The sequence below is a fragment of the Rhinoraja longicauda genome, chromosome 10, assembly GCF_053455715.1.
Source record: "Rhinoraja longicauda isolate Sanriku21f chromosome 10, sRhiLon1.1, whole genome shotgun sequence".
Classification (NCBI taxonomy): Eukaryota; Metazoa; Chordata; class Chondrichthyes; order Rajiformes; family Arhynchobatidae; genus Rhinoraja; species Rhinoraja longicauda.
The window spans coordinates 15,654,138-15,671,884 of record NC_135962.1 but is presented as its reverse complement, the minus strand read 5'-3'; the positions used below and the strand labels follow the sequence as shown (position 1 = coordinate 15,671,884).

The 17,747-nt window shown below is 39.6% G+C and overlaps 1 protein-coding gene across 4 annotated transcripts in view; it reads left to right on the top strand.

The window, feature by feature from the left end:
- The window catches only part of pcnx1 (pecanex 1), a 224,476-nt gene that overhangs the window by 32,131 nt on the left and 174,598 nt on the right, over positions 1-17,747 (top strand). For 3 of the 4 annotated variants that reach the window (XM_078406253.1, XM_078406250.1, XM_078406249.1), the window contains exon 1: positions 18-349. The exons of the other annotated variant lie outside the window; for it this stretch is intronic. In XM_078406253.1, the coding sequence (XP_078262379.1) occupies positions 197-349 (153 nt within the window). In that variant the 5' untranslated portion in view covers positions 18-196. Of the gene's footprint in view, positions 1-17; positions 350-17,747 lie in introns of those variants that run through there. 4 annotated transcript variants of the gene reach the window in all.

The window sequence follows — 17,747 nt, the reverse complement described above, 5'->3', positions numbered from 1 at the left end:
GGAGCCGGATCTGGAGGACCGCAGGAAGTCCTCCCAGCTGCCGCTGGTGCCCAACGACAAGATGGCTGTCGCTGGCAACTTGGAACCAGCAGCCCCCAGCATAGCAGAATTTTACACGTACAAAGGAGGATAGCTGGAGACCAAGGCTCCTGCTTCCGTGCTGCTGGGATACTACTAGACCAATATATGGACAGAAATGGGGTCGCAGACCCTCCAAATCTTGAGGCAGGGCGTCTGGGCTTCCATCACTGGCGGATGGTATTATGATCCTCATCAAAACACATTTGTCAATGCTTTCCATCTCTACATCTGGCTCTTCTTCCTTTGTTTCCCATTCACACTGTACATGGTGAGTGCGTGGTTGTGCGTTTTTACTTGTAATCGGTCTATTTGCTTTGAAATTCGCTGTTGGGATTTCGGGGAAGAGCATGTGCAGGGGTAACGTGAAAGCATTCTGTCTCCGAGCCCGTGTGCGAATAGTATAGTGGGACTTCTGGTCTAAAATAAATAATTTCGGGACTGATCTCTGTGGAGGAAATGGAAATAACAAGGTAGTCACAGTTAAGCTGCATAAATGGCAGCGAATGTGAAAGCAGCTCGAATACAAAGAAGGTTTTTTTGGGGTAAAACATTTGGGTTTCAAATTTAGACACAATGTGGTCTATGTTTTTATATTTCATTAGTTATTTTTAAATAAATTCATTTGTGTTTATGTTTAACATGTCATTTTATGTACAATTGCTGTAAACAAGACGAGATTACCCGCTTAAACTTTTTTTATGATTCAGTTAAACATGCTGTCCTATTTTTTTAAAATGTAAACCTACTTTGTTATTCCGATTGGACAGGTTGCTGTATTCTCAGCAGCGACTGTATTTTGCCAGCTGGTGTTGTTTATTTTTCTGTTTTGTTACTGGGTGTAATGTCACCTGATTCATTTAGTAGGTCATGCTTCTGGAAAATTTGACTTATTATAGGTAAAAATAAATGAGTTGATGTATGTGCAGTGTAAGAGGCAATCTCTCTGGGATTAGAAAGTTAATGTTTCACAAATACACAGCAGCAGTTACAACTAATAATCTTTTTTATAATAAATGAAATGCTTTGTGTGCAGCATTTGGTAAACACAAAGTTTACCAAAAGTTTAGTGCGTGATTGAGATACAGGCTGCAAAAATGTGAAAGGTTAGAAACATTCACATTTATGAGGCCTCTTCTATCAAGCTTCAATCACTTCTAAAGTGCTTATTGGACACAGATACATCTTGAAGAGTAGTTACTGTTGTACCATGGGAAATGTGAAAGCTAACTTTCATACAACAAACGTCCACAAATAGCACTGAGATACTCTGTTAAAGAAATGTTGAGTGAGCATTAAAGGACATGGGCGGCAAACAAGTACCATACATTTGGTGGAACCTTGGGGTTTATCTGAAAGATGGCTTGTGCCGCTATATAATGCCCACCAGATTCAAGTTTGGTTTTTGGGTTTGAATCCTTGTCATGAGCTGTAATAATTTTTGTAGCAGCAACTTGCATTTATGGATCATCATTTACATACATTATTCCAAGGTGTTTTGCAGGAGATATGATTTGGGTAGTGCAATTTGAGGGTATTTTTGCTTCAAAAAGGAGGGGAAAAATCAATTTTGTGTTTCCTTTGTCTCCTTGTGCTCATTGATAATTTTGTGGTTGGTATACTGTTGACGATGGGAGCACCTAGTACCCGCATGCAGTGCAATTAGTTTTAGTTTCTTTCTGTTTTGCTTAGTGCATTTCTTTGCATCAGAAGATAGTTTGCATGGCTGAAAGGGGACACTGAGTAGTTAGGTAGGATTGCAACTTTCCTGGATTAACCTTGACAATTAAAAGTAATCCAGATGATAAGATACAAGGGTATATAAACATAGCACAAAAAGTAAGGAAATTTGTGTTTGGTAGATTATTTCTTTGTTGTAACAATGCTTCTTGGCAATAATTCTTATACCGTTGGAAAGCCTGTTTATTTCCCTTTTAAATGGTGCCACATTTGTAAGGAACATGCATTTGTGGGATGAGCAGCAGAGCTGAGTATGTGGGTTGCGCCCATGAAAAATCTGCCAAATCTTCTCTGCCAATGCCAAACAGCTTATTCTGCCATTGACTCTTGTTCGGTGTTGTTTGGTGGATTGGATGATTGAAGTCTGAAGAAACAAGGCATATTGGCAATTTAACAATTTATTCATTTAATAAACAGGAGCCTCAGTAGCGTGTGGAAGAACCATACACAGCCACAACAGCCTGGCACCTCCTCCTCATGCTGGTCACCAGCCTGGTCACACACTGTTGTGGGATGGCATCCCATTCTTCAACCAGCATTTGTCGCAAGTCAGCCAACGTGGTTGTGTTGGTCACTCTGGCACGAACAGCATGCCCAAGCTGATCCCACAAGTGTTCAATGGGGTTGAGGTCAGGACTGCTGGCAGGCCATTCCATCCTCTCCACTCCCAAATTCTGGAGGTAGTCTCTGAGAAACCCTGCTCTGTGGGGGCGAGCATTGTCATCTTGGAGGATAGAGTTCGGTCCCAGACTGTGGAGATATGGGATTGCCACTGGTTGCAGAATCTCATCTCGATATCTCTCTGCATTGAGATTGCCTCCAATGATGACAAGCCTCGTTTTTCCAGTGAGGGAGATGCCGCCCCACACCATCACACTGCCTCCACCAAAAGATGTTACTCTATCGGTGCAGCAATCAGCATAGCGTTCTCCGCGTCTTCTCCACACTTTGACCCTATGATCCAACTGCCGTAGGCAGAATCTGGACTCATCGCTGAACATAACGTTCCTCCACATGTTCAGGTTCCAGTGCACGTGTTGCCGACACCAGCGCAAACGGGCCTGATGGTGAAGGGCAGTCATGGCAGGCCTCCTGGCAGCCCTATGAGACCGGAGATCGGCTGCGTGCAGTCTGTTCCGAATTGTCTGGGCAGAGAGCCGTCGGCCATATCGTCCTGCAAACCTTGACTGCAAATCTGTAGAAGACAGCCTACGGTTCCTAAGTGCTGACAGGGTGAGGAAACGGTCTTCTTCGGGCGTTGTCTTCTTGGGACGCCCACTTCGCGGCCTGTCTCTGACATCCCCCGTTATATGGAACTTGGCCTTCACTTTGGAGATGGTACTAGGGCTCACTCCAAATAATGCCGCAACTTGGTTTTGCGGAACACCAGCTTGAAGTTGCCCTATCGCACGGGCCCTATCCAGATCAGTCAAACGTGGCATGCCGATTCTTGGAGCAGACACCTACTGACCACTGGAGCAGGTCCCATGCTCACAGATGCTGCCAATCAGCACCTGGGGGTACCAGAAGCTCAAAACAAGAGTAACAAGAGTCAATAGCAACAGCAGAATAAGCTGTTTGGCATTGGCAGAGAAGATTTGGCAAATTTTTCATGGGCGCTACCCATATACTCAGCTCTGCTGCTCATCCCACAAATGCATGTTCCTTACAAATGTGGCACCATTTAAAAGGGAAATAAACAGGCTTTCCAACGGTACAAGATTTATTGCCAAGAAGCATTGTTACAACAAAGAAATAATCTACCAAACACAAATTTCCTTACTTTTTGTGCTATGTTTATATAAAATTGTTTTTTTGATTTAAATCATGAATTCATGAAGTTGTGTAGCTCAGAAATAGACCCTTCGCCTTCTACATCCATGCCAAACTTGTAGCCCAGCTACACTAACCTAATTTGCCCGCAGTAGGATGGTATCCTTATGTGTCATGTCAATCTATCTGTCTAGATGTTTCTTGGGTGGAATAATTGTATCTGATTCTACCACCTCCTTGGGCAGCACATTTGAGAAATTAACACTGTAAAAATGAAAATTAGCCCTTAAATATCAATCTATATATAATATGACTAAAACTCTCTTGTATGTATGTTTGCGAAATACAGCCAAAGCGGTACACGATAGTGCAACAATTTTAGGGGCATCTTACCATTCACCTGCAGTGTGCAGTATCAAGTTTCATTATATTTTTTAAGTAATTCACTTTATAAACTTTAATAAACTTTATACTGTGAATGGGACAAGTTTCAACGTGGCAGTCGCGCCTGCGCAGTGTGCTCCCACTTGCCAGGCCCGTCAATCGCGCCTGCGCAGTTGAGGGAGGGTTGCCGGGCCCGGTATCTGTGCGTGCGCAGTTGGGGGAGGGTTGCCGGGCATGGCGGTGGCGTGCCCAGAAGGAATGAAGAGACGGAATTTGAAATAACTGAACGTCTCTTGTGTCAAAATTGGAACCCAACGGGTCCACGGGTCGTCTAGTATCCTTTAAAACTCCTTCCTCTCATTATAAACCACGTGTTTTTGACATTTCTATAATGGGAACTATAAGGACCCTATCTGTTCCCCTCATAATTTTGTATGCTTAGAACATTTTTATCGTAGAAATGCTGTTTGAAAATAATATTCCGAGGTGCAAGGGCAATGCAAGTGTCGATCAAAGTTGTGATCTTAAGCAAAAAATACATTTTGGGCGGCACGTGGCATAACAGTAGAGCTGCTGCCTTACAGTGCCAAAGTCCTGGGCTTGATCCTGACTACGGGTGTTGTCTGTATGGAGTTTGTATGGTCTCCTTGTGACTGCGTTGGTTTTCTCTGGGTGCTCTGGTTTCCTCCCACACTCCAATGACGTACTGGTATGTTGGTTATTTGGCTTCGGTAAAAATTGTAGATTTTCGCTAGTGTGTTGGATAGTGTTATGTACGGGGTGAGCGCTAGTCAGTGCAGACTCGGTGGTCCAAAGGGCCTGTTGCTGCTCTGTATCTCTAAAATCTAAATAAAGTGAGTTTTGAAGAGGGAGGATGAGGATCCACAAACCTGTCTTCATTGACTGGACAATGGTGAGAAGAGTCAAAAGCTCCAATTTCCTGGGTATGCTTATTTATTCACAAAATGCGGGAGTAACTCAGCAGGTCAGGCAGCATCTCGGGAGAGCAGGAATTGGTGACGTTTCGGGCCGAGACCCTTCTTCAGTCTGAAGAAAGGTCTCGACCCGAAACGTCACCCATTCCTTCTCTCCCGAGATGCTGCCTGACCTGCTGAGTTACTCCAGCATTTTGTGAATAAATACCTTCGATTTGTACCAGCATCTGCAGTTATCTTCTTATACTCCTGGGTATGCTTATCTATGAAGATCTGTCCTGGACTCAGCACATTAATGCAATGACAAGGAAACCCCATTAACGCCGCTACTTCGTGTGAAGATTGAGACAATTTGTTATGTCAAAGAATACTTTCTTGATCCTCTACAGGTCTACGGTAGAAAGCATATTTTATGGTTGCCACATGGCCTGTTTCAGCAACTTGAATGAACTAAAAAAAATAACAAAAAGTGGTAAAAACTGCCCTGTCCATCACGTGTATTCACCTTCCCACCATCGAAGGGATCTGTAAGAGTCACTGCCTCAAAAGGGCAGCCAGCATCATCAGAGACCCACGCCTTCGTGGCTACACTCTCATTTCACTCCCGCTATCAGGAAGAAAGTCCAGGAGCTTGAGAATTGTAACGTCCAGGTTCAGGAGTAACTTCTTCCCGACAATTATCAGGCATTCAAACACTCTCTCCTCCAAATAAGCTCCAAACTACAGAGACTTGGGGGCATTATTTTTATCTTTGCACTATGGGTTTTCCAGTGTTCTATGTTTATATATCTAGCTGCAAGTAAGAATTGCATCGTTCTGTTTTGGGACATTTGACAATAAAACACTCTTGACTTGTCTTGACTCTGGAGTTATGAGTGACTATGCCTTTCTAAAAAGGAATGTGGGATTTTGGGGATATCATTCCAGAATGTGTAGCCAAGATAGCAGACGCATTCTGTGAACGTTGAAGTGTATTTTTTTTACTCAGTATACTGAGGTTATGATTTGCAGTTTATTCTGTTCTCTGGCAAGCCAGTAACGAGTGTTTTTGATATGTGGATTTGTTGATAATATGTTTGGCGGCTGTGGATTAATGAATGGAGAAGAAATAGGACATAGCAGGGGTTTTTTTTCTAAGAAAAGCTTTTTCAACATAATTTCTCTAAATGTTAGCGGTAGGAATATAGAAATTAAAATTTAACTTGGTAACAAAGTTGTGAAATATGCTTGAATAATTACTGTGTTTTCTGCCTTTTTGTTTGCATCTCCAAATATTTGTATTATTGGAACATCACAATGATTTAGTACTTTTAGATTGCAAAAAATACTGTTTTGATTTTAGACATTGGATTATGTTGTGAACTTTGATTGCTCTTAGAGTGAAGCATTGAAACACCTCTATTTCGAATGAAGAGTCTTTTCTGATGAAGAGACCTGCAATATTGACTGGCTTCTCTTTCCACCCATGCTGTTTGACTTGCTGAATTCTTCCAGGATTTTTATGTTTGTGGCATTCAAACACATTTTACCACCCTACCCATTGTCAATACAACCTTTTAGCTGGATGTTGGAAGTGAATTTAGGATTGTAATAACCCAATATTTGTGACTGGAGAATGGAAGGAAAAGAAAAAATAAATAACTCCATATTCTTTGATTTGTTTGAGCCTCCACAAAGATTTGCTATCCTCTGGATGATGGTGTTTTTGCTCAACTCGCTCTTGAATGCTGTCCCCCTTATTATAAGATGCTGACCTTTGATTCCAGATATCTCAGCCTGTAAGAACTCATTGTGCTTCAATATACTCTCTCAGTTGGAAGTATATATTCCCTTTTGTTAGCAGCCCAGATTACCAGACACAATCCTGCTGGGGCCTGCTTAATTGGAGCAAGATATCTCTTCTACTCTTGTAATCAAATCTTCATGCAGTATGTAGGCCAACGAAAGATTTGATTTCTTAATTATTTGCTGTAAATGCATGATTTAAAAAATAAATAATAAATGCATCATTATTGCTTTCTAATCTGCCAGCACTGTTTTAAAAAATTTTGGAAGGTGCATGTGCTGCTCGGTGATAACCACCTTCAAAACTCCAGGATGCAGATCATCTGGTTTTGGAATTTATTACCTTTTTAATCTCATAATATTTTCTAATACTCATTTTTTACTGATGCTAATTTATTTGAGCTTTTCATTCATTTTACATCTGTCATTATCCTCTTTTGGGTGGGTTTCCTTATCTTCAAAGCACTCGTTTGCAAAATAATCAATTATTTTACTTTAGGCTTTAGAGATACAGCATGGAAACAGGCCCTTTGGCCAACCTAGTCCATGCCGACCAGCCATCACCTTGTACGCTAATGCTATCCTATACACTTGGGACAATTTACAATTTTTACCAAAGCCAGCAAACCTGTATGTCTCTGGAGTGAGGGAGGAAACTGGAGCACCTGGAGAAAATCCATGAGGTCACAGAGAGAAAGTACAAGCTGTACAGACAACACCCGTAGTCAGGATTGAACCCTGGTCTCCAGTGCTGTAAGACAGAAACTCTGCCACTGTGCTGCCCTATTGCCTGCAGACCTGAAGTGATCTCAATCAATCTAAATTCTCTGCTATTTTCTTCTTCCCCAATTTAATTTTTCCTGTATTCATCAATGATTCCATGACAACAGTTAAACAGCAAAAAAAAAAGCACAGTGGCATCATGAGGGGTACTGCATTATTTCTTTAGGAAACTTAGATAATGGGTTGTCTTGACAAAAGCTTCATGCATGTTGCAAATCCTTTGTCTATAATTGGAGAAGCTGCTTCCATAACTAGACCCGCCAACTTGCAAATAATTTATATTGTATATTCTGTCAGCTCTTATGACTAGTAAATTTAGTAGCTGAAAATGAAGAATGTGAAACTTGTGAACATCAATTTTAATGAGTCGGTATGATGCATATGACACCAAAATGCTTACCACATATATTTCACTGTTGTACAGAGCCTATACTGAATGTTAAAAGAGAAATCCCATCTGTAATATTTCATGGAGAATTCCCAAGTTCCAGCTAATTATGAAATTTAGGAACAGTATTAATATTGGCTAACATCAGTGGAAAACAACAATATTAAATGATATTATTCAATGAAGAGTGATGAATTAAATTGACTAAAAATTATGTGCATGTGAGGAAATAATGAAGTAATCGCTCTTCTCAATAGAAGCTGCATCGTGCATTTGATTCTCTAGACTTTGATGTAAAAATAAGGGCACTAATTTTAATTATATCCTTGGTGCATTGTATGGGCAGGATGGAAAAAGATTGTGGATCTGGCTGGGGAGGGGGAGTTGATGGAAATAACTGATGACAAAAGGGATGGAACAAGTGAGTGAATGCAGAATTGGCCATTTTTCCTTATTGTCTATAAGGATAGGTTAATCAAACGGATTATTTTTCTCTAAAATGTTGGAGGTTGAGAGGAGACCTGATAGGAATACATAAGATTCTGAGGAATAGATGGGATAGACCGTTGGAACCTTTTGCCCAAGTTGGAAATTTCAAGGTGTGGAAGGGCATTGCTTTAAGGTGGGGGGGGGGGGCAGTATTTAAAGAAGATTTGGGGGAAAGATTTTTTTTACAGTTTGGTGGGCGTTTGGAATGCACTGCCGGGGGTGGTGGTGCAAGCAGATATGATAGTGGCGTTCAAGAGGCTTGTTGATAAGTGCATGGTTATGGAGGAACATGGATCGCACACGCAGAGGAGATTAGTTTAGTTTCGCGTCATGTTTGTCTTGGACATTGTGGGCTGAGTAATAGTCTTTGGTTGAGGACAGAATTGGTTCAGTTGTGATAATTGCTGATTTAAATTGTCTTCTAACATTCACTATTGCGGTTTGTAAGTGAAGAGCAGTCACTGTTAAAGGAGGGTCATTGAAACATCATTTGATTAGTACGGGTGTCAAGGGTTATGGAGAGAATGCAGGAGAATGCGGTTAGGAAAGATAGATCAGCAATGATTAATTGGCAGAGTAGACATGGCCTAATGGCATAGCCGAATGGCCTAATTCTGCTCCTTTCATTTATGACCTTATGAAACCTTATTTTGGCAAAAGTTACCATCTTGTTGGAAGGAGAGAAGCTGGTATTTGGTGCAATCAGATGTGTATTTGAACTTGATTTGAATCTCAGTTCAGACAGATTTTCACATTTTAATTTCTTCATCAGTGGTTGACAGATTTGAAGATGAAATTTGAATTTGATTTCTGCTTTGGGTTTCAATAAATATTTTTGCACTGTGGACACTTAATCCATAAACTGCAAATTACCTTTCCTTAAGTACAGTTAGAAGAGGCAACATGTTGGCACTCAAAAAGTGTTGGTTCAGATTAATGTTAAAGTTTGAGTGAATTGAGTATCTGGCAAGGGAAGTGACATGATTGTGTAAAAGTAGTATTTATAGCATGATATTCCACCGCAGAAAACATTTTTTCTTAAGTATAATACATATTGTATTAAATTTTGTTTGATTGTTCCCTGATACACTATTTGATTACTGCCTCACCTGCATATGAAAGCTAGAATTATGGTCACACGGTTTTACTGTGTTGCTTCACATCATGTGATCTGAACCTTTTTATGTCAACAAACGTGTTTCTAGTTTCACTAACATGAAGAAGGAATACATCACAAAGAAATAATACTCATGCTTTTTAAAATCTTATACACCGACAAAGTTAGTACTTTTTGATTCAATGCAGTTAAATGTAAGAAAACCATAGCCATTTTTCAAATATATTTAAACAACTTTCATGCAAAACCAATGCAATATCTGGTGGGGAAAAAAGTCTAAATAATTCAGAAGCAATATCAGTGAACTTTATTAAACCAGGAGCATAGTGAGATATTAGAATAGGGTGGCTCGAGACCAAATCAACAGATATCTGGCAGCCGTTTGGATAAGAAAGAGGAATCTAATAATTTAGGCCAGAATAAAATTTCAAGTGTCTTTGAATTTGAAATAGTCAGTCAGTATTGGCTGAATTTTATTTAAATTCAGAACAGGTCATTGGGCGTTAGTCATCCAAATGTAACTTCATAGATAAATGCACAAAAAAGTTCACTCGTGATTTCTGAGCCATATCCCTGTAGAAAAGGAAATTGTTTTTTTTCACATTCCTTGAATTAAAGCCTCCAGACTACGCCATTTTCTGGAAGCTGGCGGGCAGCTTCTGAAGAAAGCAAGTAATGTGCCTGGAAAGGTCATTGATCTGAAATCATAATTCCCTCTCTTTTCAAATGGTGCCTGGTCAGCTGCGTATTTACAGCAATTTTTCCTCGTGTTTGAATAGTGTTTCTATAAAATATTTACCATAGAGTAAATTTGAATTGTTCTTTAATCAAGTGGGATTGATATATCATTGAGGATTTAGCTAAGGTTTTTTCAATACCCACCCACTTTACTCCAAGCACAAGCATTCACTCTTTCTGGTGGACACCGTCTTGATTTTCCAATAACTTGCAGTCAATCACACACCAAGCTCAAACTGTTCTTGTAGAATTTGGTCAATTTACCTTTTACTTTACCCTTTCTCCATTTTTCTTTAGTCTTGTCTGATCAGGATTCAGCCATTTCAAAGTCAACTGTTGGACTTGCATTTAGGCCAGACTGGGAAAAGGTGCTAAATTTTATCCTGTGTTACTGAAACATATGCACTTTTATGAAAATCTTGTAGCTTTGTGATATTTGTTCTTTCTTTAAATTCCAGATTGTCATTAATTGAATTTAAATTTCATACCATGTGTTGGGATTTGAACTTGTATCTCTGTTATTATTTTCTATGGGTGACCTCTTGCTTTGCGTACTGAATATCTTTGTTCAAAAATCTAAAGCCTGTGTGTGGGTCTTCTTTGCTTATGAAGGTCTTAAACTTGCTCTGGGTTTATTTTCTATTTTGAAAGTTTGTGATCCAAATTCTCGTTGATAGCAGTATGCATTATTAATCGAGGAAGGAGAAACATTTTATTTTGTTTAAAAGTTAATGAGAATTGTTTTTAATCAGCCAAGGCAATATTGAACTGTAGATTATCATCACATACATAATATGAAGTGAGTTAACTTCAGAGGCAGAGTTTACTCTTTGCTGGGTGTTTGGTTGTTCACCCATGATCATTGCACATTTCCTAACTCTCCATGCCATCACATTTTAAGCTTTGTTCAAGTTTTATTCCCACTTCCTCTCATTGCTTGACCACTCCCATCACCATAATATCAGTGAGCTTCACTAGGTCTGCAACCTAACTACTTGTTTCACATTATTCCACTTATGGCTTTGGCTTATCATTGGTGGCTTTACCCTTGCTGTTGATTAATCTGTTATTATCAGCCAATGCAGCTGACAAACAGAATTGTTGGGGAATAAAACCAACATTGTGTGATTGATGTGACTAAATCTTTCTGATGTTTTAGCTGGTTCAGTTGCCCGTTTTGAGGATGATATATTTGATGGTTTGAGAATGTATAGTAACTTTCCCAACAATCTTCAAGATGCAAGGACCATGATGAGTCAGTCTATTTACTTGGGCATCCTGTTTTTATTCCACTAAGTGGAACCATTTATGTTTCTGAATGTGCTGGAGTAACTCAGCAGGTCAGGCAGCGAAATAGATAGGCAATGCTTCAGGTTGGGACCCTGCCCAAGAATCCTGCCTCAGCTGTTCCTTGATCATATAATTCTGAATGTGGTGGTTTTCTAATGGCGACAATTGCAAATAAATAAAATGTATCCATTCTTATTGAATCCAAATAGAATAATGCAAAAAGATATTTGTAGTGCATCTGTTTGTGAGAAAAGAAGCAAGCTTATTGGAATATCAATAATTCAAAAACTGGACTGGTGGCTTATTGTTAGACAGAGACAGTATCCATTATGTGTGCACAGTGATTAAAATAAGTAGAATTTATAATTAATTGTTGTTATTTCAGAGAAGAATTTGCATCCAGATCTACAAGATCAATAAAAGTACTTGCAAAGTGGCGAATGACAAGTATACATTGCTCAAAGGGCAATGTTTCTTCAGTATCTCAATAGAATGTAGGCCTGGTTAATGTAGGATTTGTTTGAAAGCATCCCCATTTGAATCATGCAAATGCAACTTACCAGGTCTCCATGTTGCATTGAATGCTGGATTTGCAGTTAAGTAAATGAGAAATTAAGTTTATTTTATCCACTTTCACACGCTTTCAGATTTGCATTGCAATGAGGAAAGGTGGCTGTCTTTGTGCAGTTGGTTCACTGTTGCTGTTATAACTTGTGCTGAAAGTTGCCTGAGGTCAGCTTACTCCCTGATGATGAAATAACTTGCCACAATTCAAGATACAAGGACATCAATATAGTAGTAGTTCCATAAATCTCCGGCGTGAGTTTATGATCCAATCATTTATTTTGGTGGCTTTGTCTCTGCCTTCGTGAACCCTTTTTAACTTTTCTCGCCTATCCCAAAATCTATTTTGTGGCTCTTTTTAATTTGTTTGAGTTATATTTCCATGGGCATTGTATGTATATTTGTTGTCCAACTGTTATTCCCATGGACTGGTACGAAGAAATAGCTGACCAATCAACTGCAGAGGAAAACACAGCTGCTGCTGTGCCAAAGGATTTTTGTTCCCCATAATTATGTCTTCCCTATTCATTATGATGAAAGGTAATTTAGGTAAATAGTAAGATTGCCAAGCACATGTATATTATTTTTCAGTGCTGTTTGGGATCAGGCAAACTAAATGCAAATTGGTAAATCTGAATGTCCAAATTGGTAATTATCTTGATGTGTTTTGATCTATCAGAAACTCACTGGCATTAAAGTATACCTGCCATAATTTAGTATGAATAGTCCCTTGTATTTGAATTGAGGGAGACAGTAAATAGTATATTTTATAGAACAAAAATGTTGCAAATGAAGATGATTGATTTTAGTACTGGCAACCAAGAGGTTACACCCTATGGGTGTGTCATTGCATTTGTAAACAAAAACTTGCAAGCAATCCTAATTATTTATAAATGGAGCATTTATGTTCTTGACCCTTGGCTTTGATTATTGTTACTGCCAACTTTTTTGTTGTTGACAATGAGCGAAAGCAGCTGCGAGCATTGTTGGATCATGCAGGCTGTCGGCAACGTGCAGTTCACCATGAATGATAAAAAACAAACTGTCAGATGCGATGCGTTCAGACTGTGTAGTGTGTTACATTTAAGTTATTTTTATCTGACCTTTTAAGTTCTGTAGAAAGCTTGCCGATTTGACAATTTTGTACACATTTAAAAAAAATCAAGAGTTCAATCTACAAAACAGCATTTGTAAAATGGGTCTGAAGAAGGGTCTCGACCCGAAACGTCATCCATTTCTTCTCTCCAGAGATGCTGCCTGTCCTGCTGAGTTACTCCAGCTTTTTGTGTCTATCTTAGGTTTAAACCAGCACCTGCAGTTCCTTCTTACACATTTGTAAAACCACATCTGGAATAATAGATATCTGAGAATAATTAGAAGACCGATAATGTGTAAGAACAGTGCAGATTCTGGAAGTCTGAAATTAAAACAAAATCCTGGAAATGCTCAGCAGGCCAAGCAGCATTCTTGACGAGGGAAAGAAACAGTTAATGTTTCAGGTGTATATTGTTGTGATCAATTATGTTCAGGTGATTCTGCACAACTAAAATTTATAATTGCACCTTGAGCTCAAATTAGATCACTGTCTTGCACATTGCTAACAGACCTGTTATATTCTCCTATACTTGGCAAAATAATTTTTCATTCCAGAATATTCATGAACTGAATAGAAAGCTAATTAGTACCTGGGATTTAAACATTTTACTGGATTAAACTAACACCGATAATCACCCAGTCACCACCCACAGATGAGAGGCATTCTACAAAGATATTTGATTTTGTGGAGCTACTTAATTTATGTGCCTGAGAGTGCATAAATTGGGTGCTTTCTGAGGCATATAACAAAACTTAAGTGGGAGAGTGATATAATAATATAATTTCCCCATTTCAGATAATGCTATAATAATAATTAATGGGAAACAAATTTCAGACCAGTCAATTAGAGCTAAATCTAGTTTTTGGTTCATCTTAAATTTATTGTATTCTGTTCTAATGCCGTTGCCCTATTACTCTGTTGGCTTTACTAACAAAAGAAAGTATCCTTTTTGCTTGATTTGCCACCTTATGTATTTTTCAAATCTTCACTGCTTGTTCTCTAACATTTTTGTTCATTTTTCTGACTTGATTACCTTCCTCAAATGCACGACTTAACATTTAAATGATTTGAATTAGTTACCACTTTTCTGCTCACCTGACAAATTGGTTTATATTGTCCTGCATCTTGCCACTTGCATTTTTTTTCCAGTTTTCATCTAGTTTTAGTGTAACAGCTGGTCAGGCTGCATCTCTGGAGCACATTGATAGATGACGTTTTGGGTTAGCACCCTTCTGCTGGCTGATTGTGGTGGTGGCGGGGGGGAGCTGGAAGAGAGATGGGAGCAGAACAGCACCTGGTAAGTGAAAGGTGGATACAGGTGGGGGGGGGGGGGGGGTTGATTGGCAGATATTTGAACAAAGGTTAGTGATCAAAAAAGCAAAACATTGAGAGATAAGATTAGAAGAGGATGCAAATTATGAAATCGTAAGTTATCTGTAAGTTAGTTGTCTAAAATTGAAGAATTCAATGTTCATACCACTATGGTAATCTAATGGCATGAACATTGAGAAAAAAGCCACACAGTACTGCAGTAACTCAGCATGTCAGGCAGCATCTCTGGAGAAAATGGATAGATGATGTTTCAGGTTCTGCCCTGAAAATAATTTTTCATTCAGAATATTCATGAATTGAATAGAAAGTCTAATGGTACCTGCAGATTCAAGCATTTACTAGATTAAACTAATAGCAAACTATATCATAGATCAGTCAAACTAGGCCTTTCCCAGTTGAGAACTTTGGATTCTTGTTTATTTTTGATCCTTATCCATAATCATACTAAATCTAACTGAATTATGAGCCCTGCCACAGAATTATTCTTCCAATAATGCTCCTTCCACTTTTCCAGCTTTGCTCTTAAAGTATGTATTAAACTCTACTTTTTCCTACCCTTTCCTTTGAGTTTGCTACTGAATAGTTTAAACAGTTCTCCTGAATGGAATTCGGTGGCCATTTATTTTTGGTCATTAATTTTATCTCTCTTAATAATGATAAGTAATGGCAATCTCCCATTACTGCACCATTATTTTAGTACTGTCATAAACTTGCCTACATTTTTGGAATTTAAAGTCTCAGTAACAGTAATCTTCAAACCACAGATTGTCTTAAAACCCATCTGATTCAGTGATCTCTCATCCATTCCCACCCAATAAGTCTTAAATAAAGAATCAACATTAGAACATTTCTAATCCAAGTCCACGTGTAGCTTCAAAAGACCTTTAAATGATCACGATTGCCTACAATTTACTTGCTTAAGTAACTAACCTAAAATGGAGAGAAATGATTATGTTCTGGATATGTAAGAAAATAACTGCAGATGCTGGTACAAATTGAAGGTATTTATTCACAAAATGCTGGAGTAACTCAGCAGGACAGGCAGCATCTCGGGAGAGAAGGAATGGGTGACGTTTCGGGTCGAGACCCTTCTTCAGACTGATGTCAGGGGGGAGAGACAAAGGAAGGATATAGGTGGAGACAGGAAGATAGAGGGAGAACTGGGAAGGGGGAGGGGAAGAGAGGGACAGAGGAACTATCTAAAGTTGGAGAAGTCAATGTTCATACCGCTGGGCTACAAGCCCAAGCGAAATATGAGGTGCTGTTCCTCCAATTTATGGTGGCCTTCACTATGGCACTGGAGGAAGCCCATGACAGAAAGGTCAGACTGGGAGGGGGAGTTGAAGTGCTCAGCCACCGGGCGATCCGATTGGTTAATGCGGACTGAGCGCAAGCGTTGAGCGGAACGATCGCCGAGCCTGCATTTGGTTTCGCCGATGTAAAGAAGTTGACATTTAGAGCAACTGATGCAATAGATGAGGTTGGAGGAGGTGCAGGTGAACCTCTGTCTCACCTGGAAAGACTGGGTCCTTGGATGGAGTTGAGGGGGGAGATAAAGGGACAGGTGTTGCATCTCCTGCGGTTGCAGGGGAAAGTGCCCAGGGATAGGGTGGTTTGGGTAGGAAGGGACGAGTGGACCAGGGAGTTACGGAGGGAGCGGTCTCTGCGGGACGCAGAAAGGGGAGGGGATGGGAAGATGTGGCCAGTGTTGGATATTGATAACTTCAAATTGCTATTATTCCGAACTTTCAAAAAATTGTATCAAATCTAATAGGTTTTATGGTTGATTTGTTTATGGTTTCCTTTTATTATTTTCGCACCAGAGAAAGAGGAAAATATGTATAAAAGTATTTGTTTAGTTGACCCAGCTAATTGAAAGGCAGGCACCTGGAGGAGCACAAAGTGCAGTAGAGTAGCATTTTAAAGTGGCAAATTTTCCAACATGCCACTCAGAAATAATTGGACGTATTCCCCAAGAAGATGTGAGAATTGACTGGAGAGGCAGAATTTAAGAGAGAGCGGGACTTGTTGACTGTTCAGAAAAGGAATGGCATCAGAAGGTAAAGCTGCCTTTGCATTGTAAGCGGGAAAAAAACATTAATGTTTGGTACCGCTCAGCTCAGCATTGCTTAAATTGGTGGACTATTATCCAGAAACATGAATTGAAATACCACCATCTCAAGCGGATAGAGATAACCTGAAACCACCAGATTGCCAAAAATACCCACTTGGTTCTTGCACGTTCATTTGGGAAGGAGAGCTGCTATCATTATCCAAAAGATAGACATAAAATGCTGGAGTAACTCAGCGGGTCAAGCAGCGGGAGAAAAGGAAGAGGTGATGTTTTGGGTCGAAACCCTTCACACATTCTAAGGTACTTTGAAGCTACGTGTAAACTTAGATTAGAAATCTTCTAATGTTACTCTTGTGGCGCGTCGGTAGAGGCCCGAAATAAAGGCAAGGAGCCAGGTATTTTGGGGGCGTTATGGTTTATTAGACGGGTCGAGTCTGCCGGAATGGCTTTGCGCCCAAAACCTTGTCCTTATATCTGTAGTACCGGACCGCCTCCCTGGACTGGTCCATTCCCGTGCCGAGGGGTCGGTAGTGGTGTGGCCCGACCCTTGGGAGCCGCCACACTCTTTTATTTAAGGCTTGAGTCTGAAGAAGGATTTCGACCCAAAACATTACCTATTCCTTTTCTCCAGAGATGCTGCCTGACCTGCTAAGTTATCTTCAGTGTAAACCAGCATCTGCAGTTCCTACCTACACATGCTATCAATATCCTGTCTGGCTTATATGCAATTCCATGCTCACCAGTGTGTTTGACTCTTAACTTTCTGATAAGTCCAGACCCAATAAGGAAATACCTCATCGAAGCATTTGGGTAATTCAAGTTTAATTAGTTGAATGCATCTCCTTTTCAAATTAGCTTTCAAAACTAATTTGAGCAGTGAAGTCATCAATTAACAGATTTCCTTAGAAACCTATCTGGTTCGCAATTATCCTATAGAAAAATAAAATCTATTGCCCTTTATCCAAATCAGGGGAGTGTTTAAAAATAATCTTCAATTTGCACAAGATGAATCAAGAGTTAAAATGTGGGGCTTTCCTTAAAAGACTCAAAGGAGATTTTGATATATGTAAGTAGCCAATTACAAATTCTTGATTACATTTTATTTTTTGACAGGGATTAAGAAATATTAATATCTGTACATCATTTTCCTTGTAATCATGTGCAATAGCAAATCATCTAGA